Raw genomic sequence first — 25554 nt, 5'->3', positions numbered from 1 at the left:
CGAGTGCTGTGACGTCGCATAGGCCTGGGGAATCACCCATTCTGCTTTCTCGCCCAACGAGTCTGTCTGTCGAGCGCTCTCTTGAGGCCCCGTTCTCGCAGTTCGGAAAAGAAGCTGAAGGCGGCGTCGAACGTATCGGGGGATGTCCAGCCATCCCGTTTCACAAGACCTTCGATACCGTCAAAGAACTCCTGCACCTCGTTCCAGCCCTCGGCATCGGCGGCGTGGCTATGTGGTTCATCTTGCGTGAAGTGATAGGGGCATTCGCCCTGGATACCCAGTTCGGGCCAGTGTCTGAGATGAAAGATCAGATTCTGTCCGAAAAAGGAAGATGCTACTGAAGATGAGATAGCTACCTTTCCACGCTGATGAGTGCCTCACGGGAAGAGACGAGGTCATCAAAGGGTTCCGCTCTTTGGTCTTCAGCAGGTAGAGCTGATATAGCGTCGATTTGAAGATTTTGTGCTTGATCTCCGCTTGCTGCTCCGGGCCCAGATCGTCGAAATTGCCGGGTCGTTGAAGGAGAATGCTGCCTGCGTAGTCCGCGATCGGTGGGGGTTGGGATTGAAGGAAGAGCGGCCCTGCCCACAAGCCCTGCCAGTCGATGACGGCCGTAATCTGGCCATCGTCAACAAACAGATTCGATGAAAGGAGGTCTCCGTGCCACAACGTGGGGCGAGTGAGGACGGAGTCAATGTTCATCATAGCAGGCGCCACTTGGAGATACTTCTCCAGCAGCTGCAGATGTGCTTGTGGACTATTTTGGGGGGCTGAAGAAATGAGAGTAGCTTCGCTTGGTAGTTTCGAGATGGCAAAACGTTTGATCCACTCCAGTTCACGCCGGCCAACACTTAGCGCATATTCTTGGGGCGTTCGTCCTGATAGAAATTAATATAAAAAACAATTTGAAACGACGATCTGAAAATGCTTACAAGGACCCCGCGAGATCTGCATTGACGAGCGTTCCTTCTTCCAAAAGCTTCGCTCGACGGTGGGCCCAATACTGAACTTCTTGCAGACTCTCTCTTTCAGTTCGGAGGAAGCGCCGTTGGTGAGCAGTGCCGGAACTGCACTTTCCACTGGATCGCTCGCGAAGTATATACTACCAAAGCTGACAAGATGATCAGATTCCACACACGCATTCGTCAGTTAAACGGATTCACATACTGAGAAAACGACACCCCAAGCATCTTTGACTCGAGCGTCAGTATCTGCCGCATAATGGAGAGCTTTTTGTCCGGATTCAGCTGATCCCAGATGACTCCAAGCTGTATGCCAGATGCTTCTTCCATAATAATGTATTCCGAGCCAACGGCGTTGTTTGACGTGGCACTCCAATCAAGGACTCGAGGCACGGGGATTTGAAGGAAATCTCGGGCCTGGGATCGAGCATGAACTAGCCGCCCTTGCGATTAGCTTGGTTTCAGGTGAACCTACAAGCTCCATGGTAGCGACTTCGGATGCAGTTGTATAGAACGCTGGGCCGGCGTTGGGGTTTGGTATCCGGGCAAGCACTGTCTTGCCATCATTCATGATAAAACGGAAGACCTTGTTGTAGCCTCCTTCGGCCAGCTTCATTATGGAGATGCAGCTGTCTGATCGGACGGCCTGGGCCGCGAGGCTTTGGAGCTCGTCAACGTTGAACACCTTATACCTGTCCCGGAGCTGCTGTTCTTCATCCCAGAGCCATCGTCCACTCGTATGACGGAAGAAATGCTCGTGTTCAGGATTTGGTGTTGTCTTTTGCTCGGAAGGGCTTGTGATCGTGCGGATGGTGATGCGAAGCAGAAGTGTAGTGGTTGTTGATTGTGACCGCAGGGGTGCTGAGAATAAGGCTGACGTTCGTGGTTGAAAACAACACGCTGAACAGGTTCTCCAGATGGAAAAGCTGAAAGTGCACGGCGTCCCATGTCAATGGGGTCGTATACGTCGGAATTTCAGGGTGATGGAAGCCCTGTAGCCACTGCAAGAAGCGCAATTAAGCATTTACCATCAAGCCCGCTCGCAACAGAATATGTCTCCGCCCGGGCTCTGCGAGCCGACTTTTGGGTCTCATTCAAGCTCACGCACAACTGTCTGCGCTAATTACCACCTAAGAAAGACCTGGTGACTCAGTTTTGTCCTCGAGTATGCAGCCCCTACCCGTTGTATCTTTATGGCAGTATGAACGTCGCTTGCTTTGTTGAGGAACATTCCTTATCCTGCCTGCCAAGCCGACCGATAAGAATGACCTGGGGAACTGGAAGCTATCTCCAACTTCCACTTTGCCAGGCTGCTGTTTTTCTCACCGCTGCAATTGTGAAGCCACCATTGCAAAGGGAAAGTCGTTCCGGGGAGAACACATTCCGGACAGCAATCGGACCGAATGATGAGCAAATGGATAATCGATGCTACTAATAGTCGAGTGATCAGGACTGATTGTTGATTGTGAGACTCCATTTTATCGGCGCATCTGCTGTATCGCCGAGCACGGGCATATCCTGGGTGGTGATTGGTGCAAATCGCCGAGGAGAGCTCTCTGGCGCGGGGCAGCTTCCGTCAGAGCTGCTTCTGTCTCCGCACCGTGGCCTGGTATTTAACCACGCGCGCGACCAAATTTGGAGGGGACTTTTTTTTGTTCTTGAATCTTCAAGTGTCAATTATCCCCTTGACTGTCCATTGCAGCTTTATCTTGAATTTTCCCTGCGAGTTGTCGATTAGTTAGGCTGGTGGGCGATCTGTACTCTCTCCCCCCTCACTCCCTTATCTGTCGTCATCGCGTTATCATCCCTTTCCACTCCGCTTCTTTTTGTCCTGGTTGTGCCTGGCACAAGGGAGAAGATAACTCTACACTTCACCAAAACTACCCATCAAACAACCCTCCTGTATATTCACAATGGCAGCTGTTTTCCGCTCCAGCCTGAAGCTTCGCACAGCGACTCGCCTTTCGGCAGTCCGCACCCTCAGCACCACTGCCCACCTGCGGGCTGCTGAGAAGCCGTTCTTCCCCGACGAGCCCACAGCTCCCAAGTTGGCCACTGCTATTCCCGGCCCCAACAACAAGGCTGCTGCTCAGAAGCTGGACCAGGTCTTTGATGTGCGCAGCTTGAACATGCTGGCTGATTACTACAAGTCTACTGGAAACTAGTATGTCTTTTGAGCCCCTCCAGGTTATCGCCCTGAATTATGAGTTAGTAGCTAATTTTCGACCGCAGCATCGCCGATACTGACGGAAACCTTCTCCTTGATGTGTAAGCTACCACACTTCCCCTGACCCTGACCTTCGCTTCTATATATTGATTCGCATCTAACGTGGTTCTCGGCAACAGCTACGCCCAGATTGCCTCCATCCCTGTTGGTTACAACAACCCTCACCTCCGCAAGGTGGCCGAGTCTCCCGAGATGGTCAATGCCCTGATCAACAGACCTGCTCTGGGTAACTTTCCCTCTCACGACTGGGCCGACATCCTGAACACGGGCATTCTCAAGGTCGCTCCCAAGGGTCTCAACCAGGTCTTCACTGCCTTGGCTGGTTCCGACGCCAATGAGACTGCTTACAAGGCTGCCTTCATGTACTACCGCCAGCGCGAGCGTGGTGGCGCTGAGAAGGAGTTCACTGAGGAGGAGCTGCAGACTACCATGAACAACCAGTCCCCGGGTTCCCCTCAGCTGTCGATTATGTCCTTCAAGTCTGCCTTCCACGGCCGTCTCTTTGGTAGTCTGTCTACTACCCGCAGCAAGCCTATCCACAAGCTTGATATCCCTGCCTTTGACTGGCCCCAGGCTCCCTTCCCCTCGCTCAAGTACCCCCTTGAGGAGCATGCCGCGGAGAATGCCCAGGAGGAGCAGCGCTGCTTGCAGGAGGTTGAGCGCCTGATTAAGGAGTTCCACAACCCTGTCGCAGCTGTTGTGGTTGAGCCTATCCAGTCGGAGGGTGGTGACAACCATGCCTCTCCTGCTTTCTTCCAGGGTCTCCGCGACATTACCAAGCGCCACAATGTCCTGTTCATTGTTGATGAGGTGCAGACTGGTGTGGGCGCTACTGGAAAGTTCTGGGCCCATGACCACTGGAACCTGACCACTCCCCCCGATATTGTGACTTTCTCTAAGAAGGCCCAAACTGCCGGATACTACTACGGAAACCCCGCTCTGCGTCCCAACAAGCCTTACCGTCAGTTCAACACCTGGATGGGTGACCCGGCCCGTGCCCTCATCTTCCGCGGTATCACCGAGGAGATCGAGCGCCTGAACCTGGTGGAGAACACTGCCATCACTGGTGAATACCTGTTTGCCGGTCTCGAGCGTCTTGCTAAGCAGTACCCCGAGCACCTGCAGAACCTCCGTGGTAAGGGCCAAGGTACCTTCATTGCCTGGGACTCTCCCAAGCGTGACGAATTCTTGGCCAAGGCCAAAAACGTCGGTGTCAACATTGGCGGAAGCGGCCAGAGTGCCGTTCGCTTGAGGCCCATGTTGATCTTCCAGAAGCACCATGGTAAGTCAATCACCTAACAGGAGTAAGATGATCGGAGGCTAACATCATCTGCAGCTGATATTCTCTTGGAGAGCGTTGAGAAGATCATCAAGCAGCTGTAAAGCGGCTTGATTGTCTACCGACATTTCTTCTCTATCTGATACATTTGTGATTGAAATCTGGCGTTCAGTGGTACATCGGGCGGGTCGGCAATTGATTGGGTTCATTTCTTGCGTTCTACTTGAGCCAAATTTAGCAGCGTATGAATAGGATGAGTTGATGCCTTGTATTTATGTCAGCATCGAGAAATAGCAATTGGATGCCATCAGGAAGGCAACATTGAATATTCATCTAATCGGGTATCGAGCATTGTTCGGGGCTGATCTTCTGAACCTTTGAAAGCTCGTCTCTGGAGAAGTGAGAATTGACGAGCAACCCCGGCGCAGTAAAAAAAGTTCAAGGGGCAAGCAACCATGTTTCCCGGAATCAATCGCATACAGTACGAGAAAAACAACCTAACCAAAACTCCCGTGTTGTGCAACCGCGCAAGGAACAAAACAAACGAAAACCACCTCCCCTTCCACCCGGAATTCCCAGGCCGCGCGCCTTCGTCGAATAGCAAATATTGAATCGAGTAAGCCGTTCTACGCCTCCTCTTCCCCAGTGCTACCATCCCTCCTATAGAAGAAAACACAGTCAGTAAGCTTCTGCAGCTGGCAGGACATGTCCTCGAAACACAAGACAGAGAGTGTGGCACATACGGAATATACTTGATCCCCGAGTCCTCCAAGCTGGAAATGATCTCATCGGGAAGCTGCACCAGCCATTAGTCCAAAGACCACCACCGGTGGTATGCGCCCTAACTCACCGAACCGGTCACCTTGACGGCGTATGTCCCGGGCACATAGCTATCCAGCCGCTGCCACCGAGCCACCCAGCTGGTCGTGGGATCGCGGAGCGTCAGCAGGCCCTCGAAGACCTGGGATGTGCATTCTTGGATGGCGTCGTTGTTGCCGCGGAGGCCGAGGACGTTGTCGCAGTTGGGGCAGCCTTCGCGCATGAATTTCTGTGATGCGGTGGTAAGAGTACTAGGTTAGCTTCGGAGGGGTGTGTGATTGGAATGGGTTGGATGGGTGAAAGAGAGTCTGGTTGGGGGGCTTTTGGAGATGGGTTGGGTTGGGATTTTGACTCACGCTGTGGAGTTGGACGAGAGAGCAGACCATGCAAGCGCGGAGAGTGCGCTGCTGGCTGGGCGCGACGTAGTAGGACATTTTCGTGTCAGGGTTTTGCGTGAAGGTTGGTTGGTTGGTTGGAGGTTGAGAGGTCAACGGAGTGGGAGTGTCACTGAGCTGGACTCCCTGCCAGAGGTGAGGTGCCCTTATGTGTGGTTTTTTGTTTCTTTGTTGCCGGTCGAAGGCTGGGCTGATTTGAAGGCTGGTTGGTACGCTGTGGAGAGAGCGGCGACAGGTTTGGATGCTTTGCTGGGGAACAATGGGATTGATAGAGCAGAATGAATGGCACCTGATAATGAATGAATTCCAGGTTAGTTCACGGTTTGCGAGGTCCGGTGGTGGTGTTGCAGGTTCTCGAATCGGACCGGGAGAGTTGCCAAGACCGGAGAAAACGGGCGGACATCAAATAAATCCTCGGAAGTGCTTCATGGCCTTCATGGCCGACTGATTGACGGGTGGTTCACAGCTTTGTGGGAGATCAAAGATCTTTTATCAGTTCAGATTGCTTCTAGTCTTGTTTCATTCTCTTACATTGTTATCTATCAATTTGGGCACTGACCGTAAATCATTGCTGTCCCCTTTTTGTGTCGTGCTCACTGCATCATCATCATCATCATCATCATCGTTATCGTCGCCTCTCTTGTTCTCTCTCGCTCTCTTTAATTCTCCCCGCCTCTTCCCTTACAATTAATTTGTTCCCGCGTGCTCACCTGCCGAAAACCTCCCCCCTGCCATCCACCTCATTCTTACCAGGTCGCTTGCTATCCACACACTCCTCTCACTTTTTTATTATTCTATTATTCTTCCGATGGCGTCCTCCGATCTCGAGGCTGCCACTGCGCTGAAGGCGCAGGGTAACAAGGCGTTCGCGCAACATGAATGGCCCGCCGCCATCGACTTCTACACACAGGCGATAGAGAAGTACGACAAGGAACCCACCTTCTTCAGCAACAGAGCTCAGGTATGTCGCGCTACTGTCTTCAACAGTCTCGCCAGTTCCTTCCTGATTTTTCACTTAAGTGGCGGATTCCTGTATACTGATACTTTGGCCGGGTGGCGTTCGGGAGATCTAGGCGCACATCAAGCTTGAAGCGTACGGATTTGCGATTGCAGATGCCACCAAGGCGCTGGAGCTTGACTCCAACTTCATCAAGGTTTGTCCGACGTCCTGCATGTGTTTATAAAAGCACCTGCGCTTGGACTACATTCTGACAATGTCACATCACCTAGGCATACTGGAGACGAGCCCTTGCGAACAGCGCCATTCTGCATTACAAGGAAGCCCTCAAGGACTTCCGGGCGGTGGTCAAGCGGGATCCGGGAAACCGCGATGCGAAGCTGAAGCTCGCGGAATGTGAGAAGCTGGTCCGCCGGTTGGAGTTCGAGAAGGCCATCGAGGTTAGCGATCCGCCCTCGGCTTTCGAGAGCCTGGATATCGACTCGATTGCCGTGGATGCGAGCTACGATGGCGTGCGGTTGGAGAAGAACGAGATGACTCAGGAGTTCATCGACGATATGATCGAGCGGTTCAAGAACGGCAAGAAGATTCACCGCAAGTACGTCTTCCAAATAATCAAAGCCGTGAAGGACATTGTCTACGCAGAGCCGACGATGGTGGAGGTCGGCGTCGAGGAGGGTACCCGCTTGACGGTCTGCGGTGATACGCACGGTAAGGGACCTGGCGCAGCTCTTGTTTTCTTGTTTCCTGGTGGAGACTGATCGTGTGACAAGGACAATACTTCGACCTGCTCGAGATCTTCCGCTTGAACGGCTACCCGAGCGAGACGAATGCTTATCTCTTTAACGGTGACTTTGTGGATCGTGGATCGTGGTCTACCGAGATTGCTCTGCTTCTCTACGCGTACAAGTGGCTGAGACCCAACCGCATCTTCTTGAACCGTGGCAACCACGAGACGGACGACATGAACAAGGTGTACGGTTTCGAGGGCGAGTGCAAGGCTAAATACAACGAGACCACCTTCAAGGTCTTCTCGGAGTCCTTCTCCGCCCTGCCTTTGGCCACGTTGATCGGTAACAAGTACCTTGTTCTCCACGGTGGTCTCTTCTCCGACGACAACACTACCCTCGATGATATCCGCAAATTGAACCGCCACAACCAGCGCCAGCCGGGCCAGCAGGGTTTGATGATGGAGATGCTCTGGACCGACCCGCAGACCCAACCTGGTCGTGGACCCAGCAAGCGTGGTGTTGGTCTTCAATTCGGACCCGACGTCACCAAGCGCTTCTGTGAGAAGAACGGGCTGGAGGCGATCATCCGTTCGCACGAGGTTCGCATGGAGGGTTACGAGGTTGAGCATGATGGACGCTGCATCACGGTCTTCTCGGCGCCCAAGTACTGCGATTCGACCGAGAACAAGGGTGCTTTCATCAAGATTGGGCCTGAGCTCAAGCTTGAGTACCAGGTCTTCGAGGCTGTTCCCCACCCTGACATCAAGCCGATGGTAAGTCGAGTCCTGCAGACCCCCCAACAAAGACAGATAAACAGACGCTAAAACGGTCGCAGGCCTACGCACAAAGCTCCCTCATGTCGATGATGTGAGCCCCATTCTGACTTGGAATGATGAACGCGGGGAAAGCCTCGCGGCTTGGAGGCGAAGCTCCGAATACATAGATGAGGATTCGGATGGATTGCCTCAGGACCCACGGTACGAGGGCGATGTATCTATTGAATGATTTTTTTTGATTGATGACGACCTTGAGGACCATTTTGTTTTGCATAGCGGATTAAATCTATCGTTCTGGATCTGAGGGGTGTTTTCTTTTTCTTTTTCTTTTTCTTTTTTCATGCTCTTCTTGATTCTTTCTCATCTTCATCACTTTCTCGCTTCTTGCCCGGCATGTGCAGGTCTGAGCGGTGTTGGATTGGCGGCTGTCATGCGGAGTTGCCTTTATCTGCATGTGCATTGTGCTTGTTTGTTGTTCTGTTGCTTTGCTTTGGATGGTTGATGGTTGATGGCTGTAGCAAATGTCCCTCTTTCCTTGTAGACAGACGAATAGACCGCAGCGCAATTAGAGAATGACTGATTCAGTGGATTGCGGGGCGGAGGGGTTTCCGACCGCGGCAACCCCGCGATTCTTCCTGCTTCAAACCAAGTCGCTTGCTTCCCCTCCGTCATTCTTCTCTGCTTCAGACACCATCTCTTCTTCTTCTTCTTCTTTCTTTTGTTTATTTAGGATTTTCATTTTCTTATACTAACCTTGCACAATGGAATACGACCCCCAAACCCGTAAGTCTATGCTCCGCCCCTCTTGAAACAGTATTTGACTGACCCCGCCTTTCCCCCTCCACCAGCGCAGTATCTCACTTCCGATCAGTCCAGCTTTGCCTCCGTCTCGGCTCGTGAGCGCTGGCCGGTCATCCTGGTACGTCTGTCCCCGAAGATCATCGGCATGCAATGCTGACGATAGCGATATACCGCAGACGGGCGCCATTGATGACCTGCACCGCACCGTTAGCGAAACAACCGATGAGGAGAAGCGTCGGGAAGGAAAGGAAATCACCGAGAAGCTCGCGGCCTTCAAGTATGAGCTGCAGCATAACAGACAATTGACGTGAGACTTCAGCCCCTCCGACGCCGGAGCCAAACCGTCCTAACATAGCCCATTCGTGAAACAGCCCCCTTCCCGACGACGGCCAACCCGATATCGCAGACTACAACAAGGAGCTCGAACAACGAGGGAACCCGGCGTGGCACGACGTCTCGTGGCTATACTCGGAATGCTACCTCTGTGCGTACTTGAAGCTCGGGGATGGAGGGAACAATTGGCGCTGACGACATAATCAGACAGACGTTTGAGTACCCTTTTCTCGCTCTCCAAGCACTGGAAGGGCTATGACGTGTTCGCCCGACAGAAGCTCTCCACCTTCAAGTCGTCTCGTCCGGCTGTTCTCGAGCTGGCCGCCCGATACAAGGAGCTGGCCACGGAAGCCGAACAGGGCAACGAGGGCGGCCGCACCGCGGAGCAGGTCGAGCAGGCGGAGCGGGTGCTCTTCTCGGAGATGTGCGAGATCTGCCTCTGGGGCAACGCCACCGACCTCTCCCTCCTGACCTCGCTCACCTACGAAGACATCCAGAAGCTGCAGGGCTCCAAGGCGCGCAAGGCCGCCGAGGAGAACATTCTGGTCAACGATCTCGATGCCGCCTTCGACGTGCTGCAGCGGGCGCGGCGCGAGCGCAAGACCCACGAGCGGCGCGTCGACATCGTCCTCGACAACTCCGGCTTCGAGCTGTTCGTCGACCTCATCCTCGCCGGCTACCTGCTCTCCGCGGGCCTGGCCACGACCGTCGTCCTCCACCCGAAAGTGATCCCGTGGTTCGTGTCCGACGTCACCCCGCCGGACTTCATGGCCCTCATCAATGCCCTCGCCGACGCTCAGGGCTTCTTCACGGCCCCCGACGAGTCCGGCCGCAAGCACGACCCGCTCTCCGAGAAGGAACTGTCCGAGGTGACCTTCCTCTTCGACCACTGGAGCCACCTCCACGCCGAGGGCAAGCTCATCATCCGCCCCCACACCTTCTGGACCCTCCCCGGCGGATACTGGCGCATGCCCGCCCTCGCCCCAGATCTCTACGAGGATCTCCAGCAGAGTGAGCTCGTTCTCTTCAAGGGTGATCTCAACTACCGCAAGTTGACCAATGATGTGAGTTTCCTGTTCTCTCCACCTTCATTCTTCCCCCGCCCCCCTTTATACAATCAGAGCATCAGGCAAATCTAACGGATTTTTGATAAAAGTCCACCTGGGACCCAACCACCCCCTTCACCACCGCCATCGGGCCCCTCGGCCGCCCCGACTCCGGCCTCCGCGTCATGGCCTTCCGGACCTGCAAGGCCGACGTCGTGGTCGGTCTTCCTGCCGGCGTGGACGAGAAGCTCCGCGCCCTGCCCGAGGGCGGGGGCTCCGCGGCCCGCAAATGGGCCTGGAGCGGCAAGTGGGCTGTTGTCTCGTTTAGTGATGGCAAGCAAGGCTCGAAATAAGAAAAAAATCTCTCTGCGATTGTAGATGAATGCGAGGGGTCGATGGATAGATCGATAAACCAAATAGATAGACGCTACAATTTTCCGGATATGGATGACCGAGATATTACTCGATTTTTTCGACCAAGTATTAAAGATAGATGATATGGATACTCTGGATTTTAGGTATGCAAGTAGATAAGATGCTTAGACGTGGAGATGATGTTGACAGTGGTTGATGTGTAACTCATCAACAGTGAGTGTTTGATTCTTAGAGTCGGGGTATAGTGAAGTTAGGTAATAAGAGAGACACGGCATAGGGAGGGAGGTATTAGTACACCCAACCGGAGAAAGACTAAGAAAGCAAAGATTACATCGCACATACAGTCAGGTGGACAGGCGGAGCTACATTTGCTATGTAGCTCCCGGACCGAGTCTCTTGGAACGCAACAGCAAACACAAGAACAGAGGAGACCGTGGGTGACCAAAAACAGAACACGGAATGGTAAAAAGGAAGAAACGAGAACGAAAAGACATGACAAGTTTAAACAAAACAAGACAAGCTGTGGCAGCAAACAAACAAAGCTAATGTGATGATGATCTCTAAACCGAATCCCCCCGGTAGCGCCCCTTGACAATGGTATACTTTCCCTCTCCCCTTCCTGAGTGAACCAGATCAAACATAGAAGATCAGAACAGAAAAGGAAGGAAAAACAAGAAGGACAGAACAAATGGGAGTTAAAAAGATTTTAGATCGCGTGTTTGGTATCCCGCCACGACCGGCGGAGAAAAGAAAGGGCGGTGGTTGCGTGGCAGATTGTTGAGGTTCGTCATTATGATGATATGATAGGTCTCGTTTCAGGCTTCGAGTACCGACAACGGTGGGTTGGTGTACGTTCGGATATTCTCCTTGCCTTGCTCTTTGGGTTTGCGGGTTTCATCCTTGCGCTGCTTGAGGCGCGCCTGGGCCGAGAGCTTGCGGTCGAGCGGGATGGAGTCCCTTTGCACGGCGGCTTGGCTGGGTTTGCGCTTGGAGGGGCGGTCGAGGGGATAGGAGTGTGATTCTAATACGCCGGAGACGGCATCGAGGCCGTATCTGGAGGGGCGGTGGGAGCGGAGACGGTCGTTAGTGGTGGTAGTGGTGCGGATTTGATGGCTGTCGTCGAGATTTTGTGCGAGATGGTGGGCAAGGGAGGTGATGGTGGATTTGCTGGGTAGTGGATGGGTGCTTCGGTAGCTGTTGGTATCGTACTTGTGCTTTGGGCGTGGACGTGCAGGCTCGACCGACGGGTACTCTGGAGGTGAGGACGGAGGGACGGCGGCTTCATCGCCGTGGCGGTAGCGGGAGCGGGGGGCCTGGAGAGTCTCCCCTCCTAGAAAGGCCAGTTGGTCTTCGTCGCTGATCCCCATCGCTCTCATGGCGCGTTTCAGGTCGAGATCGCCTGCCGTATACCTCGAAGACGGATACGAGCGTCGCTCTTTGGCTCGCGGGCTCGGGCTCGGTGGCTCGTCGAGCTCGATTGTCTCCTCCAGCGGTTCTTTTTCGGGGCTAGCTTGCACGCCGAAATCGTAAACGTGAACCCCAGTGTGGTCTTTTCGAGGGCTTTCCGAGCGACGAGCGCGGCCTTGTAGCTGGGGTAGACGTTCGATGGCCGTGAGCTTGATTCTGAGCTGGTCGACCTGCTCCTGCATCCGGCGGCGCTCCTCACTGAAAGACGTTTTGAGGCTCTCCTCGTGTTGGCGGTGCTGTTGTGAGGTCGACTTCAAGCGGTCTCGGTATTCCTGGATTCGCGTTTCCAGTTTGACTTCGCGCTGCTTCAATTTCGCTTCCTTCTCCTTGCGACGCCCCTCGTACTTGCTCATCTCCTGCTTCACACGGGCGAGCGTCTGCTTCAATGACGCGTTCTCCTTCTGCAACTCTGAAGCCTTCTGCTCCGAGATACGCGCTAAATCCTTCAGCTGATTGAACTCTTCTTGCTGGCGCTTCATCTCTTCGATCTTGGCGTTCGCTTGATCCAGAGCCTGCTGGACCTTGTAGACGCTATCGGTCTTCTGCTCAGAAGGACTGGAAATAACCGAAGAATCAGCGACCTCACTAGTCTCCTGCCCCACGACACCATGACGTTCCAATGTTTTCCGCAGTGAGTTGACTCGATGTTTGTACTGCAGCGCTAATGCGGTTTGCTTCGTGAGTTCCTGCACCAATTTCTCCTTGTCCGCGTTGGCGTTCTCTTCGACCATGGTCGAAGCCAGGCGAGTGACATGGCGTTCCATCTCCGCGACCTTAAGTTCCTCCTCTCTCAGCTTCTCGGACAACCGAAAAGCCTCCTCATCCTTCTTCTTAGCGTATGTTTTCGCCGCCGATCGATACTGAATCAACTTCTTGATCTCCCAGGTGGTCTTGTTCCGGTAATTATCGTATTCCGCCTTCCAGTACTTCCCGGACTGTGATCGCGGTTCGTCAAGGTTGATAGTGTCATCGTTGTCATCCTCTTCCGGTTGCGACATGCTGAGCTGTGTCTCTGATGAAGAGGTAGAGTCAACAAAGACGTCGACGCCCTTAGCGGGCTTGTCCCGCGAATCCATCAAAGCTTGGGTAAGCTTGCTTCTTGGTTTTGAGGCAGATGAGCCCGAAGACCATTGGCTGCTGAAATTATTGGCGAGACTTGCTGGTGTCTTGATGTATTTCGCAGATAGATCGTCACGTTGGCGCTCGTTATCCACCACACTTTCACCGAAAGAAACCGTCTTTCGTCGGTTGGAGGCAGTTCCGGGTGTCACGAGGATGCTTTTAGTGGGAGAGGCCATCGCGTTCACAGCTAGATCAAGGTCGGCTTTGGTGGCGCGAGGGACATCTCTTGCGTTCTGCGTAGGTTTCAGAACAACATTATCGGCGAGTCGGTGATTGGCTGCAGCAGTCTTTGTTTTGGCTGCGCGGTTGCCGGTGTCTTCGTTATCGTTGTCGGCAGCAGGTGTACCAAACAAGGCACTCTTGAAGGCGCGAATCGCAAACACGGGAGCAGGCGTCTCTGGTGGCTCGAGAACCTTGGAGTTGTCTAGGTCTTCTGGGACAATGAAACAGGGAAGGGAGAGAACAAGTCAGCCCGCGGAGACCGCGCTTTGCATATAGTCAGGTGAGAATGGCTAGCATTATTGGGCCGTGAGGGTTTGGGGGGGGGGGGGTGTGCGGCGCGCGCGTGCACTGGCGCAAGGCGGGCAGCGATAGTATAGTATAGCATTGAGACATAACTTACCTGCGACTTGCTCTTCCTGGCCTGTGATCCACCCCAACATGTCGAATGCAGAATCATAAGCGAAGAAAACTCTGATGTCTGGCAGTAATGGCAGTAAAAGAGTTAAATGAGCAGGCTGGAAGAGAATTGCATGACCCCAGCGACAACCATTGGCGACAGAGAGAGGCAGAGAGGCAAGTGGGAGGGGCGCGACCGGCAGGGGAATTGACGTGGAACGCTGTGCTTTGTTTACTCTAGTTAGCAAGCAGTCTTTCCCCAGCACCCACTGCGCTAGAGGCCCAAAGGCGGTCAGCGGAAAAATGACGGGGCGATCCACAGTCGGGCATTACTTACCGCCTTTCCACTTTGAGTTGTACTGTGCAAGGTGGTCCGTGTGGCTACCGCTCTTTGGCCTGCCTTTCTTTTCCTAATTCCTACACTTACATTATTCCTCCCACCTTTCTCTTCTCCTCCCGCCCTTCCCATCTTCACCTCTTCCACCTCCCCCCATACCATATACTTCCCCCCCCCTCCTACCACTCTTATTTTAATCTCCGAATATGTGCTTTTCTGAGCTGTAGAGGGCTGCAGCTTCGGCTGCATCTTTGTCACTATTCTCCGTGGCAAAGGCCAATTCCATCTGGGTGCAAACATTAATCTCCACACACCGCCCAACGCCCCGCTATGCCTCACAAACAGAAGAAGAATTTCAACAATGCCCCCAAGATTGGCTCTCCTCGAGCGGAGAAAAAACAGCTCTCCCCAGATTCCTCTGCTTTTGCCGTACCCATAGTCGCCCCCACCAATTACCAGGAGATCCACCAGAACGAGGTGGAAGCCCTGCGCTCGATCTATGGCGATGATTTCGAAGAAGTTGCGCACCGGCGCTCCGCCTGGCAGGTATGCTCGACAATACTTCAGCCGAATGCTTGGTGAGAGAGAACGAACTGACTTGCGTCAATTCAGCAATCATCCGAGCTTTCCTTCAAGCTTCATCTCCGAGCCTCGTCCAACCCCGATGTACATTTAGAGTTGCTGGTGGAGCTACCGACGACCTACCCCAAGACCGTCCCGAACCTTTCCCTAGAGAATCTAGACGACTTGCGCCAGGGTGCTCGCTCAAGAGTCCAAGATATTATCCGCAGCAAACCCAAGACCCTTCTGGGCTCTGAGATGATCTATGAGCTGGCCGTGTCCATCCAGGATGTCCTCGAAGACGTGGCCGAGGCGCAAGCGCAAGACAAGGATCTTCCTAGTCTTGAGGAGGAACGCATGGAGCAGGAAGCCGCTGCCAATCAACGAGCTGAGCTAGAACGACAGGAAGAAATCCGCAAACAGGAGGCAGCCACCGCAGAGGAAGAGCGTGCACTGCAGCAGCTGCTCGAGGACCGGCTGAGGGAGCGGACAAAGCTGTCGCGTCGGAAGAGTCGCACGCCTGGCTTAGATGCCAATGGAGACTCGGATGGTGTGCAGCAAGCCCCTGGTGCTATCACCTTCGATCCGCCCCTTGTCGTGACGGAGCCGGGTCAGGATCCGCTGTTCTTCAGAGCCGTATCCGGCAAGTCCCTCTTGAAGAGTCGCCAGTACAAAGAAACATGTACTGTGAGACCTATCGCTTCCGACAACCGAGCCTATGCCCCTCTCCTTGTGCTGAAGGAAATGTCACTCGACCCAAAAGGCGTCGACCCTTTGAAATTCCGGGAAAGAATGCGCTTAAGTGAGGATAAACTGGAAGGTCTAAAAAAGCTGCGACATCCGAACATTCGAGACTTCATTGGATTCAAGATCTCCAGACCTCTAAGCTCGCAGGAGACCATTTGGAAGGTTTCTGCATTGGTCGAATACTCAAACAAGGGGCCTCTTTCGGAATTCCTAGACATGGTTGGAACGGTTCCGGTCGAATTGCTCCGCAGCTGGACCATCCAACTACTGGAGGCTTTGGAATATTATCACCGCAGTGGCTTTGTCCACGGCAATATAAGCTGCGGACGTGTCTTGTTGTTCAGAACACCTACCGGAGGAACCATTGTGAAACTGCAAGCTAGCATCGAAGAGGCTTTACCTGTTTCTACGGCAGGAAAACGGTCGCTCGCTATATCCAAGTCGCCATTTTGGATGCCACCTGAACTGGCCCACGAGGGAGCTCCACCTACCATGAAAACTGATGTATGGGATTTGGGTATTGTCTTTCTCCAGATGGGCTTTGGATTAGATGTCCTCCAGCGCTATACGTCGGCCAATGCGATGATGGGAACTTTGGGTCTAACGTCCCCGCTGCAGGACCTACTACACGAGTTCTTTCGTCCAGACCCCAAAAAGCGGCCCACAGCCTTCCAACTACAACCGTCCGAGTTCTTCCGCGTTGATGCGCCTTTGATTGCTCGAACAAGTGCTGCAAATTCTATTTCTCTCCCGAGGCGTCCGCGTCTTGATTCTCTTGGAGCACTGCCGGCGTTCTCACGCTATAACCAGGACTTCGATGAAGCCGGAAGACTGGGAAAAGGTGGATTTGGCCAGGTTGTGAAGGCTCGAAATAAGCTTGATGGTCGTTTCTACGCAGTGAAGAAAATATCTCAGAAGTCTACCACTGCGTTGAAAGATACGCTGTCGGAGATCATGCTACTGTCCCGTCTTAACCACCCGTACGTAGTACGCTACTATACCGCGTGGATCGAAGAAGACTATGACTATGTAGATGAAGACGCTCTTTCCTCGACCGATAGCGATGTCTTTGCTAGCCGGGACTCACGTGCCTACGACTACAGCACGGGAGGCTTGGACTTTATCAGCTCCAGCGGCTACCCCAAAATCCAATTTGGTTCAGACAGTGATGATGATGACGATGGCACGCTTTCCCACAGAAGAGGAGGAGACACCTCAGAGACCTACGAGACAGAAAGTGGTACGGGACGAGAGTTGAGTCGGGTTGGATCAGGTTCGCAGGGCAGACCGGTACATACGACGCTTTACATCCAGATGGAGTACTGTGAGAAACATGTAAGATTTGTCATCCTTGCTCTAATTCATGTTTGCCTTACAGGCTAACCACCTGCAAGACCCTTCGCGATCTCATCCGAAACGGTCTGTATGACGATGTCGATAGGTCCTGGCGTCTCTTCCGGCAGATTCTCGATGGCCTTAGCCACATTCATGGCCACGGCATCATTCATCGCGATCTCAAGCCGGACAATATCTTCATTGATGTTGCTAACAATCCACGCATTGGAGATTTTGGCTTGGCTACCAGTGGCCAATTTACAACCGCAGTGCGCTCCTCTACAACGGCTGATTTTGAAGGTGATTTCACACGGAGTCTGGGCACAACCTACTATGTCGCGCCCGAGATGAAGTCTGGCCTGGCAGAAAACTATAACGAGAAGGTGGATGTAAGTTTAACCATGGACACAGCAACTAGTCATCTCTGCTAATGACTGCGTGAAGATGTATTCTCTCGGGGTGATCTTTTTCGAGATGTGCCATCCCCTCCCAACGGGCATGGAACGTGACCAGACATTACGGGCAATAAGAGAGCAGCAGTTTACGCTTCCATCGACATTTCAGTATTCGGAGAAGGTGCTTCAGGGCCGGATCATAAGGTCACTACTAAACCATGATCCAAGCCAACGTCCTTCAGCTTCAGACCTTTTGCACAGTGGTCAGATCCCTCTACAGGTGGAAGAAGAGACGTTCAGGAGGGCCATCATGCACTTGCTGTCTGATCCTAATTCTCCTGACTACAAGAAGATTCTTTCTGGAATATTCTCCCAATCTCCTAAGAAGTACGAAGACATTGCCTGGGACATGGACTCACGCGGCACACCAGCAGCCCACGAGCTTCTTGTTCGAGGGTTGGTTAAAGAAAGATTGACCTCGATTTTTCGCCGGCACGGAGCGGTGGAGACAACGAGGCAAATGCTGTTCCCGAGGTCTCAGCACTACAACAATGGCGCTGTGAGGCTGCTGGATTCCTCCGGAAACCTGCTTCAATTGCCATTTGATCTCACTCTGCCGAACGCACGTGCCATCCCGCGCCAAGACCCTTCGCTGGAGAAGACATATGCTTTTGGTACTGTATACCGAGATATGCCTCATGGAGGGGAGCCCAGAACCCACAAAGAGGTCGACTTCGATATTGTGTCGCACAACACGTTGGATTTGGCGCTGAAAGAGGCAGAAGTCATCAAAGTTCTGGATGAAATCATTGACGAATTCCCGCCATTGAGGTCATCTCCCATGTGTTTCCTGGTAAACCACTCCGACTTGCTTCAGCTTATCATGGAGTTCTGCCGGATCACTCCTTCTCAGATTCCTCGCGTGAAGGAGGTGATCAGCAGGCTAAATGTGGGGAAATGGACCATGCAAAAGATTAGGAGCGAGCTTCGGTCGCCCTCCATCGGTGTCGCTTCGACCTCATTGGACGACCTTGCTCGTTTCGACTTTCGAGGTTGGTTTGCCTTGCCTTTGGGTTCATACTTGTAACTAACGTACATCAGACTCTCCCAAGCAAACACAAAAGCGATTACGGGCAATCATGGAAGGCACTCGTTTCGCCGAGCGACTGGCGCCGATCTTCGCTCGTATCAACCTGCTGGCAGTTTATTTGAAAGGGTTCGACGTGAAGCGCAAAGTATACGTGAATCCTCTTGGAAGCTTGAATGACAAATTCTTCCGAGGAAGCATTCTGTTCCAGTGCGTCTTTGACAGTAAGCGGCGTGACGTCTTTGCTGCCGGCGGACGGTACGATGCTTTGGTTCAAGAGTTTCGTCCGAAGGTGCTGGCAAACCGCTCTCAGACTCATGCTGTAGGGTTCAATTTGAGTTGGGATCGCCTGAGCTCAGCAATGCTCGAATACCTGGGAACAGGAATCGCTGCCAAGACATCCATTAAGCATCCTGAGGCGGAAACCGGGACATTCTGGAAGACGAGAAGGGTAAGTCTGCAATCAATGATCGACTTCTTCCACCGTGCTAATAGTATACAGTGTGACGTTCTTGTTGCGAGTTTCGATCCAACAGTGCTACGTACAATGGGGATCAAGCTCGTCCAGGATATGTGGGCCAATGACATCAGCGCCGAACTCGCTGTGGACGCTTCGTCTTTGGAGGAACTCCTCAACAAATACAAGGAAGACAGCCATAGCTGGATAGTCATTGCCAAACAGGACAGCCAGGAGCGTGGCTTCAAAGTAAAGAGTTTCTCTCCACGAGAAGAGCTCGATATTCGAAGCCCCGAGCTGGTGCCCTGGATTCGCAACGAGATGCGTGCGCGGAACCAGCGTGAAGGCACGGCAGAACCTCAGCGACAGTCTCGCCTGCTAAGCCAAGCAGAAACCAGCACAATCAACGGTGATCGGGCCAGCGATGTGCGCATCCTGATACCGCAGCACCGGAGCAAGAAGTCGAACCGCAGGAACATTGTTGAGTCCGGTGAGTTTTTGATTCTGTCACCCTCATAACCTCGAGTATAGGTATTAACAACTCGCCAGCTCTTTTCCGATCCCGGGAGGTGGTCGAGGATGCTCTGCATGGTCCGGTCGCCGCCATCGATACGCGCGACGATCTGCTCGAAGCGATCCGGAACACCCGTCTTTCCGACCCGGAAAGTTGGCGAGCGGTCATCCAGAACGCCCCGCTGACCGAGCGCAAATACCTCAATCAAGTGCACGAGTTGCTCTCTGATCTCGCGAATGAGGCACAAACCGGCGACGGCACGGAGCTCTATACGAACGCATTTATTTACAATTACCGGACGGGGTCCTGTATATATTACGATCTAGCAAGCGGCTGCTGAGCGTGAAGGGTGGAAGGTGGCATGTGGATTGGCGTGAGCGTGAATATGTGGGATTCTATATGTTTCTTTGATGGCTGTGATCTTATGCCAGATATCTCTACTTCGTCGCATTTCTAGCAACCCGAATTATACCCCGACTTTGAGCCAACATTATGACTAAGACAGGCCGGCCCTGTAAGAAGCGTAAGACAACAGTACCTGACTATGACAAGTAAATCAAATGAGGAGGCTCGCTGCCCGCGATCTCCAGGCGGTCCTTCCTACCTTGCTACAATAACCCAGCTGTGGCATGCTGGATCGTGCCGCTGCTGCTGCCATCCCTTGAGCGCCGCAGCAAGCAGGCTCCAATTTACTTGTTGGACCTCAGCCGAGACACCGACACCGCAGGCATAGCCGCAAGCATAACGTAGATTGTGACCCAGGGCCCTCCAGCCGCTTGATCCAGGACCACACCTCCTCTAGAGGCTGGCTTCTCCAGCGACCGGGTCAAGTTCTGAGCCATCTATCCACTGCCATTGATCCGAGCCCGCTGTTTGTTGACCAAAGGTCCAATGCAACTCGATCCGGTCCTATTCTTGGATGTAGATGAGAGAAGAGGCCTGTCCATCCTCTTCAATGGATCCTAGATACGGTGCGAGGCAAGGGAAGAGAGCTGCAGTTTCCGACGGAGAAAGGGCGGTTGGTTCACTGGTCGTTTTGCACATGCGCCGATCGATGCTTGTTCAAAGAAAGGAGGGGTTGGTGATTGTTCGGTTTAGTCGATTGCTGCTGATGGTAGAAGCGCCACGTACGCCCAAATACGACGCCATGATTGCTGCTGCTGCTGCTGCTGCTGCTGCTGCTATTGTTGCCAGGTAATACGAATCCCCACGAAAAGGGAGTGAGAACGACACGACAACAAAGTGCTCTCCGAGAGAGCGGGGCGGAGATGCACTGCGGCAGCATCAAATTACATAAGCGCCGGGGGGACGCAGGTCGGCCGCGGCGGCGTCGCATCGATTTTGAAGATGGATTGTTGGTTGGGTTTATTGTTTCCCTCCCCCCGTTCCCCAACAGCCAAAACCGCTCTGCCTGTCGAGAACGTTTGTCCTATCAGGCTGCTGCTAGGATATTTATTCGCTTGTTTTCTCATCGGACTCGAATCTCCAGAGATTGCAGGGCTTGCTGTCCGGTTCTCCGGTGTCGATTTTGTACTCATTAAAGAAAGCACGAGTCCGCGGGGCTCTTGACCGGCACGATGGTGAACATTACGGAGAAGATCAAGGAGTATGTCCTTCTGTCTCGATACAACAAAATACAGAGGGGATCATGGGTCTGATGACGCGCTTTTTTTTTGTCTCGTTGCAGGATTGAAGATGAGATGCGCCGGACGCAGAGTAAGTTGAACTGTTTTTGCCCGCGCTGCTGCTCCGATGGTAGCCCCGCCATGCCCATGCCATGCTAACCCGCGCAAATAGAGAACAAGGCCACAGGTGGGTGACCCTTATTAGAGGATTGCATGCATGGAGATCAAGCGATCCTAACATCAGGCCTCTATATGTCAGAGTACCATCTTGGTCTGTTGAAAGGGTAGGTCAGGGGTCACGTTATTCAATCCCCGTTTTCCCTTTTCCTCATCAACCATGCCCCTCTAGTTTCCCCTGAAGATTCAAGACAGATGACTGACCACCCGTCCGCAGGAAACTCGCCCGCCTGCGGGCCCAGCTCCTGGAACCCACAGGGGCCTCCGGCGGCGGGGGCACCGGGTTCGACGTCAGCAAGAGCGGCGATGCGCGGGTCGCGCTCGTCGGCTTCCCGTCCGTCGGTAAATCCACCTTCCTCAGCAAGATCACCAAGACCAAGAGCGAGACCGCGGCGTACGCCTTCACCACGCTCACGGCCATCCCCGGCGTCCTGGAGTACGGCGGCGCGGAGATCCAGATCCTGGATCTGCCCGGGATCATCGAGGGGGCGGCCGAAGGGAAGGGTCGCGGACGGCAGGTCATCTCCGCGGCGAAGGTAGGCAGCAAGCAGACTCCCTTTTCTCCCTTTCTGGAAACCCCACTATGGTGTGATCAACGCACACCTCTGGTCGCGCTGGATACTGACTCTCGTGTTTTGGGGCGGGTGGGGTGTAGACAAGTGACCTGGTGCTGATGGTCCTGGACGCCACGAAACGAGCGGAGCAACGAGCCCTGCTCGAGGCGGAATTGGATGCCGTTGGGATTCGTCTCAACAAGGAACCGCCGTACGTCTTCTGCCGAGATCTCTCGACCCGTGGCTCAGAGCTAATCCAACCCCACAGGAACATCTACCTCAAACAGAAGAAGGCCGGCGGTGTGAAGATCACCTTCCAGACGCCCCCCAAGTACCTCGACGAGAAGATCATCTTCAATGTGCTCCGTGACTACAAGATGCTGAACTGCGAGGTCCTCGTGCGAGACGAATATGGTACATCCTTATCCCCCACCATCTTGTTTAGGACACAAAGCCCCTCCGGAAACTAACACCACATACCACCACCACCAGCGACAATCGACGACTTCATCGACGTGATCATGAAAGACCACCGCAAATACATCAGATGGTATGGACAGTTCCATCTTCCCCCCCTGCGGCAGGGAGAAGATCTAACAAGGATGCAAAACAGTCTCTACGTCTACAACAAAATCGACGGCGTCAGCCTCGACTTCCTCGACCAGCTCGCCCGCGAACCCTACACCGCCGTCATGAGCTGTGAGCTCGACCTCGGCGTCGAGGACGTCGTCGAGCGCATCTGGAAAGAACTCCGCTTGATTCGCGTCTACACGAAGCGGTACGCGGGCCCCGGGCCCTGTCTTCAACGGTGATCGGAAGCTAACGTCTGCTATAGGAAAGGAGAGGAGCCCGATTTCTCCGAGGCGCTGATCGTCCGGCACAATTCCACCATCGAGGATGTCTGTGATAGTATCCATCGCACGCTAAAGGAGACGTTCAAGTATGCCATGGTGTGGGGTGCCAGCGCCCGACACATCCCTCAGCGGGTGGGGTTGGGACATGTGGTGTCGGATGAGGACGTGGTTTCGATCGTGGCGAAATAATGACTTAGTGATTTTCAAGGTTAAAGAATATCAGTTAGTCAAAAACCGCTTGACGGAGAATTGGCACTTAAAAAAGAAGCCAGTTGAGACCTGCCAAAAGGACATCGACAGCTGCGCTACGACTAATGAAATCAAGTCTACAAAACACAAGAAAGGACTATGCTGAGAAGGAAAATGTATTTACTACATTAAACTCGAAATGTACCCAAATTATGAACCGAACCATTTTGACAAAAGAAGAAACCGCATATGATCCAACCGTACCCAAACCATGAACTCCAGTCCCAATTCGACGAATCTCTTAAGCAGCAACGGCAGCGGCAGCGGCAGCAGCGGCCACGTTCTGCATGCCGATGGTAGGCTGCACACCAACACGCTCCTTGGCCAACAAGTCAACCAAGAGAGGGCTAGGAGCGGTTTCACGGCCAGGCTGGAAAGCCAACTGGCTGTTCTTGTACTTGACCACACTGTCGAGGTAAATGTCGAAGAGGTAAGACGAGTCCAGAGGTCCACCCTTAGCCTCCGGGTGGAACTGGGTGCTGAAGATGGGACGGGTCTTGTGGATCATACCCTCATTGCTAGCGTCGTTCAGGTTGACAAAGTAGGGCTTCCAGTCAGAAGGAAGGGTATCCGCATCTACAGCGTAACCGTGGTTCTGACTGGTGATGTGGCAGCGGCCAGTGCTCAGATCCAGGGCAGGGATGTTGTGAGCACGGTTACCATACTTGAGCTTGACGGTACGGGCACCGTTGGCCAGAGCCAGAAGCTGGTGGCCCAAGCAGATACCGAAGATGGGGACCTGGGAAGTCTCCATCAAGCGCCGGAGGTTGTAGACGGTATCCTGGCAGTGAGTGGGGTCACCGGGGCCGTTGGAGATGAAGACACCATCGAAGTGGTGAGCGACCTTGTGGATGGGGTAGTCGAAGGGGAAGACAGTGATGCTGGCTCCACGGCTGACCAAGCTGCGCAGGATGTTCTCCTTGACACCACAGTCGATGACAGCGACGTGGCACTGGGAGTTGGCCGCGCTGACGTGGAAGGGGGCCTTGGTGCTGACCTGACGAACCAAGTGGATCTGCTCAGGGTCGACGAAGGCCTCATCCTGATCGGCGTCATACTCCTCTCCGACGGTGATACGAGCGAGGGAGGAACCCTGCTCACGGAGGTAGGTGACGATGGCACGAGTGTCGACACCCGAGATGGCGGGAACACCCTCGCGGGCACACCACTCGCCCAAACTCTGGACGGCAGTCCAGTGGCTGTATTGCTCGGCGACGTCGGCGACGACGACACCGGCGGCCTGGAGGTTGGGGGACTCGAAGTACTTGAGCAGACCGTGCTCATCCCGCTCAGCGGAGGGGACACCGTAGTTACCGATCAAGGGCTGGGTGAAAACCAAGATCTGACCACGGTAGGAGGGGTCGGTCAAGGACTCGGGATATCCGACAAGGGAGGTGGTGAAGACGGCTTCACCCGAGATGTTGGAGCGGGCTCCGAAGGACTTGCCGTGGAAGATCGGACCATCTCGGATCGTGAAAGTAGCGCGTTCAGTGGCCGGGCGTCCCTGACGAACGGTGGCCATGAAGCGGGACTGGACGGAGGCATTCACGGAAGGGAAGGCCTGGGCCCGGGCGGGCATGGCCTTGAAGAGTCGAGCGAACATAATGTGATATGGTTTAGATGTGACGAGGAGTGAAGAAGTGGCAGATGTTTGTGGTGGCTATTCAAAAGTTTCCGGAAGCTTTCCAGAGGTGATCCGAGATGTAGTCCTGTTGGGGGTCGAGGTTAGTTTCTTGTTGCTTGAGTTCATAGTGAGGGGGTCGGCTCATACCTGAGAGGTGAAGACGGAAGGTGCCAAACGCATAAGCGCGACGGTGCTGTTACCAGTCTTTATTTGAGTTGAAGTAAGAGATGAGTCTGATTAGACAGACATTGAAGGGTGTGGATGCACGGAGATATAGGGTAGGATGGATTGATGAAGATGGGAGATTGAGTGAGTCAGAAACAAGGAAGGAGGGAGAAAGAAAGAAGGGAGCGAAGGGGAGGGGATTAAAAGAAAGAGCGACCGCCGGCCCGGTCGGCCTGGGCACGTGCTTTCCTTTCTTCTCTTTCACTGGTTCCCCGCCAATCGGAAGCGGGCTATTGCCTCCCGCTATCGGACTGAGGATTTTTTTTTTCTTGGGCCAGGATTTATCACTGCTGTTATTCACCGTGAATAATTGGAATTGCCTCCGATGGTATCTTTCTTCGACGGCAGACTCCCCTCCGTCCCTGAGCCGTGAGTCCGTGACTCACTACGAACCGAACCGTACCGTACTCGCGATTAGTATTGATGTAACTCCTCCACCACAGAATGGATCTATTGCTGCTGGGCCCCATTTATTACCTAACATCTTGCCTCCCCAACAGCCATCTGGGGATATCCTTGACTAATATCATCGTTTACCCCAGAAGCCAGCAATGGCCCTGATAAGACAAATGACACACTGATTAAGCCCCAGCGTTCGTGAAGTGGTGTATGGGTTGTAGAGCCGTAGGGAAAATCCATTTGACCTCAGGATAGATATCTCCGTACTGTACTGGTATCTTTAGCAATTCATGCTGCAAAGGCACGACTGGATGGGCTATTATCGCCTCCAGCAGCAGCCGACCCACCATTAGGGATGGATGGATGGATGGATGAATGGCCGGGAGCAACGGCTTCCGGATGCAGGCTGGATCTCCGATGATCTTGCCCGAATGCACTCACTCACGGCTGTTCCACACATGCAGGGGATCCTCAACAATTCGATAGATCACCTCCCATCCTCGAT

General features: G+C 53.6%; 8 protein-coding genes across 8 annotated transcripts; 5 read left to right on the top strand and 3 right to left on the bottom strand.

Moving 5' to 3' along the window:
• Positions 1-32: 32 nt before the first annotated feature.
• BO86DRAFT_403788 (uncharacterized protein) lies at positions 33-1578 on the bottom strand (the record flags this gene model as incomplete). The annotated part of the gene is made up of 5 exons (XM_025673963.1): positions 33-314; positions 382-878; positions 939-1111; positions 1168-1379; positions 1438-1578. 5 exons carry the CDS (start codon positions 1576-1578, stop codon positions 33-35), a joined length of 1305 nt encoding a protein of 434 aa, XP_025523255.1.
• A 1008-nt stretch (positions 1579-2586) lies between these two features.
• gatA (4-aminobutyrate transaminase gatA) lies at positions 2587-4818 on the top strand. The gene is made up of 4 exons (XM_025672870.1): positions 2587-3126; positions 3195-3230; positions 3309-4471; positions 4526-4818. The coding sequence occupies exons 1-4, from the start codon at positions 2876-2878 to the stop codon at positions 4570-4572; spliced, it is 1497 nt and encodes a 498-aa protein (XP_025523254.1). The 5' UTR covers positions 2587-2875; the 3' UTR covers positions 4573-4818.
• Positions 4819-4923: 105 nt separating this feature from the next.
• Positions 4924-8242, top strand: ppt1 (protein serine/threonine phosphatase PPT1; the record flags this gene model as incomplete). The annotated part of the gene is made up of 4 exons (XM_025675341.1): positions 4924-5060; positions 6924-7351; positions 7414-8144; positions 8207-8242. 4 exons carry the CDS (start codon positions 4924-4926, stop codon positions 8240-8242), a joined length of 1332 nt encoding a protein of 443 aa, XP_025523253.1.
• Positions 8243-8817: 575 nt separating this feature from the next.
• BO86DRAFT_392722 (damage-control phosphatase ARMT1 family protein) lies at positions 8818-10783 on the top strand. Its single transcript, XM_025672869.1, has 6 exons — positions 8818-8930; positions 8996-9066; positions 9125-9255; positions 9320-9432; positions 9489-10345; positions 10438-10783. Exons 1-6 carry the CDS (start codon positions 8909-8911, stop codon positions 10678-10680), a joined length of 1437 nt encoding a protein of 478 aa, XP_025523252.1. The 5' UTR covers positions 8818-8908; the 3' UTR covers positions 10681-10783.
• A 734-nt stretch (positions 10784-11517) lies between these two features.
• On the bottom strand, positions 11518-13953 carry BO86DRAFT_323378 (uncharacterized protein; the record flags this gene model as incomplete). The annotated part of the gene is made up of 2 exons (XM_025668424.1): positions 11518-13721; positions 13914-13953. The coding sequence occupies 2 exons, from the start codon at positions 13951-13953 to the stop codon at positions 11518-11520; spliced, it is 2244 nt and encodes a 747-aa protein (XP_025523251.1).
• Positions 13954-14373: 420 nt separating this feature from the next.
• cpcC (putative protein kinase (Gcn2)) lies at positions 14374-19822 on the top strand. The gene is made up of 7 exons (XM_025674717.1): positions 14374-14792; positions 14859-16889; positions 16949-17278; positions 17334-18336; positions 18386-18822; positions 18874-19318; positions 19378-19822. Exons 1-7 carry the CDS (start codon positions 14577-14579, stop codon positions 19680-19682), a joined length of 4767 nt encoding a protein of 1588 aa, XP_025523250.1. The 5' UTR covers positions 14374-14576; the 3' UTR covers positions 19683-19822.
• Positions 19823-20919: 1097 nt separating this feature from the next.
• BO86DRAFT_413187 (putative GTP binding protein (Gtp1)) lies at positions 20920-22908 on the top strand (the record flags this gene model as incomplete). The annotated part of the gene is made up of 10 exons (XM_025674716.1): positions 20920-20948; positions 21030-21058; positions 21140-21154; positions 21227-21251; positions 21362-21680; positions 21800-21909; positions 21967-22112; positions 22191-22248; positions 22312-22476; positions 22534-22908. The coding sequence occupies 10 exons, from the start codon at positions 20920-20922 to the stop codon at positions 22739-22741; spliced, it is 1104 nt and encodes a 367-aa protein (XP_025523249.1). The 3' UTR covers positions 22742-22908.
• On the bottom strand, positions 22876-24747 carry cpa1 (carbamoyl-phosphate synthase (glutamine-hydrolyzing) CPA1). The gene is made up of 2 exons (XM_025677341.1): positions 24573-24747; positions 22876-24510 (listed from the first exon to the last, which is right to left on the bottom strand). Exon 2 carries the CDS (start codon positions 24402-24404, stop codon positions 23043-23045), a length of 1362 nt encoding a protein of 453 aa, XP_025523248.1. The 5' UTR covers positions 24405-24510; positions 24573-24747; the 3' UTR covers positions 22876-23042.
• Positions 24748-25554: the final 807 nt, after the last annotated feature.

This window comes from Aspergillus japonicus, assembly GCF_003184785.1.
Source record: "Aspergillus japonicus CBS 114.51 unplaced genomic scaffold BO86scaffold_75, whole genome shotgun sequence".
Taxonomy (NCBI): Eukaryota; Fungi; Ascomycota; class Eurotiomycetes; order Eurotiales; family Aspergillaceae; genus Aspergillus; species Aspergillus japonicus.
Note: the sequence above shows the minus strand (reverse complement) of the source record. Positions and strands in the feature narration are given on the sequence as shown.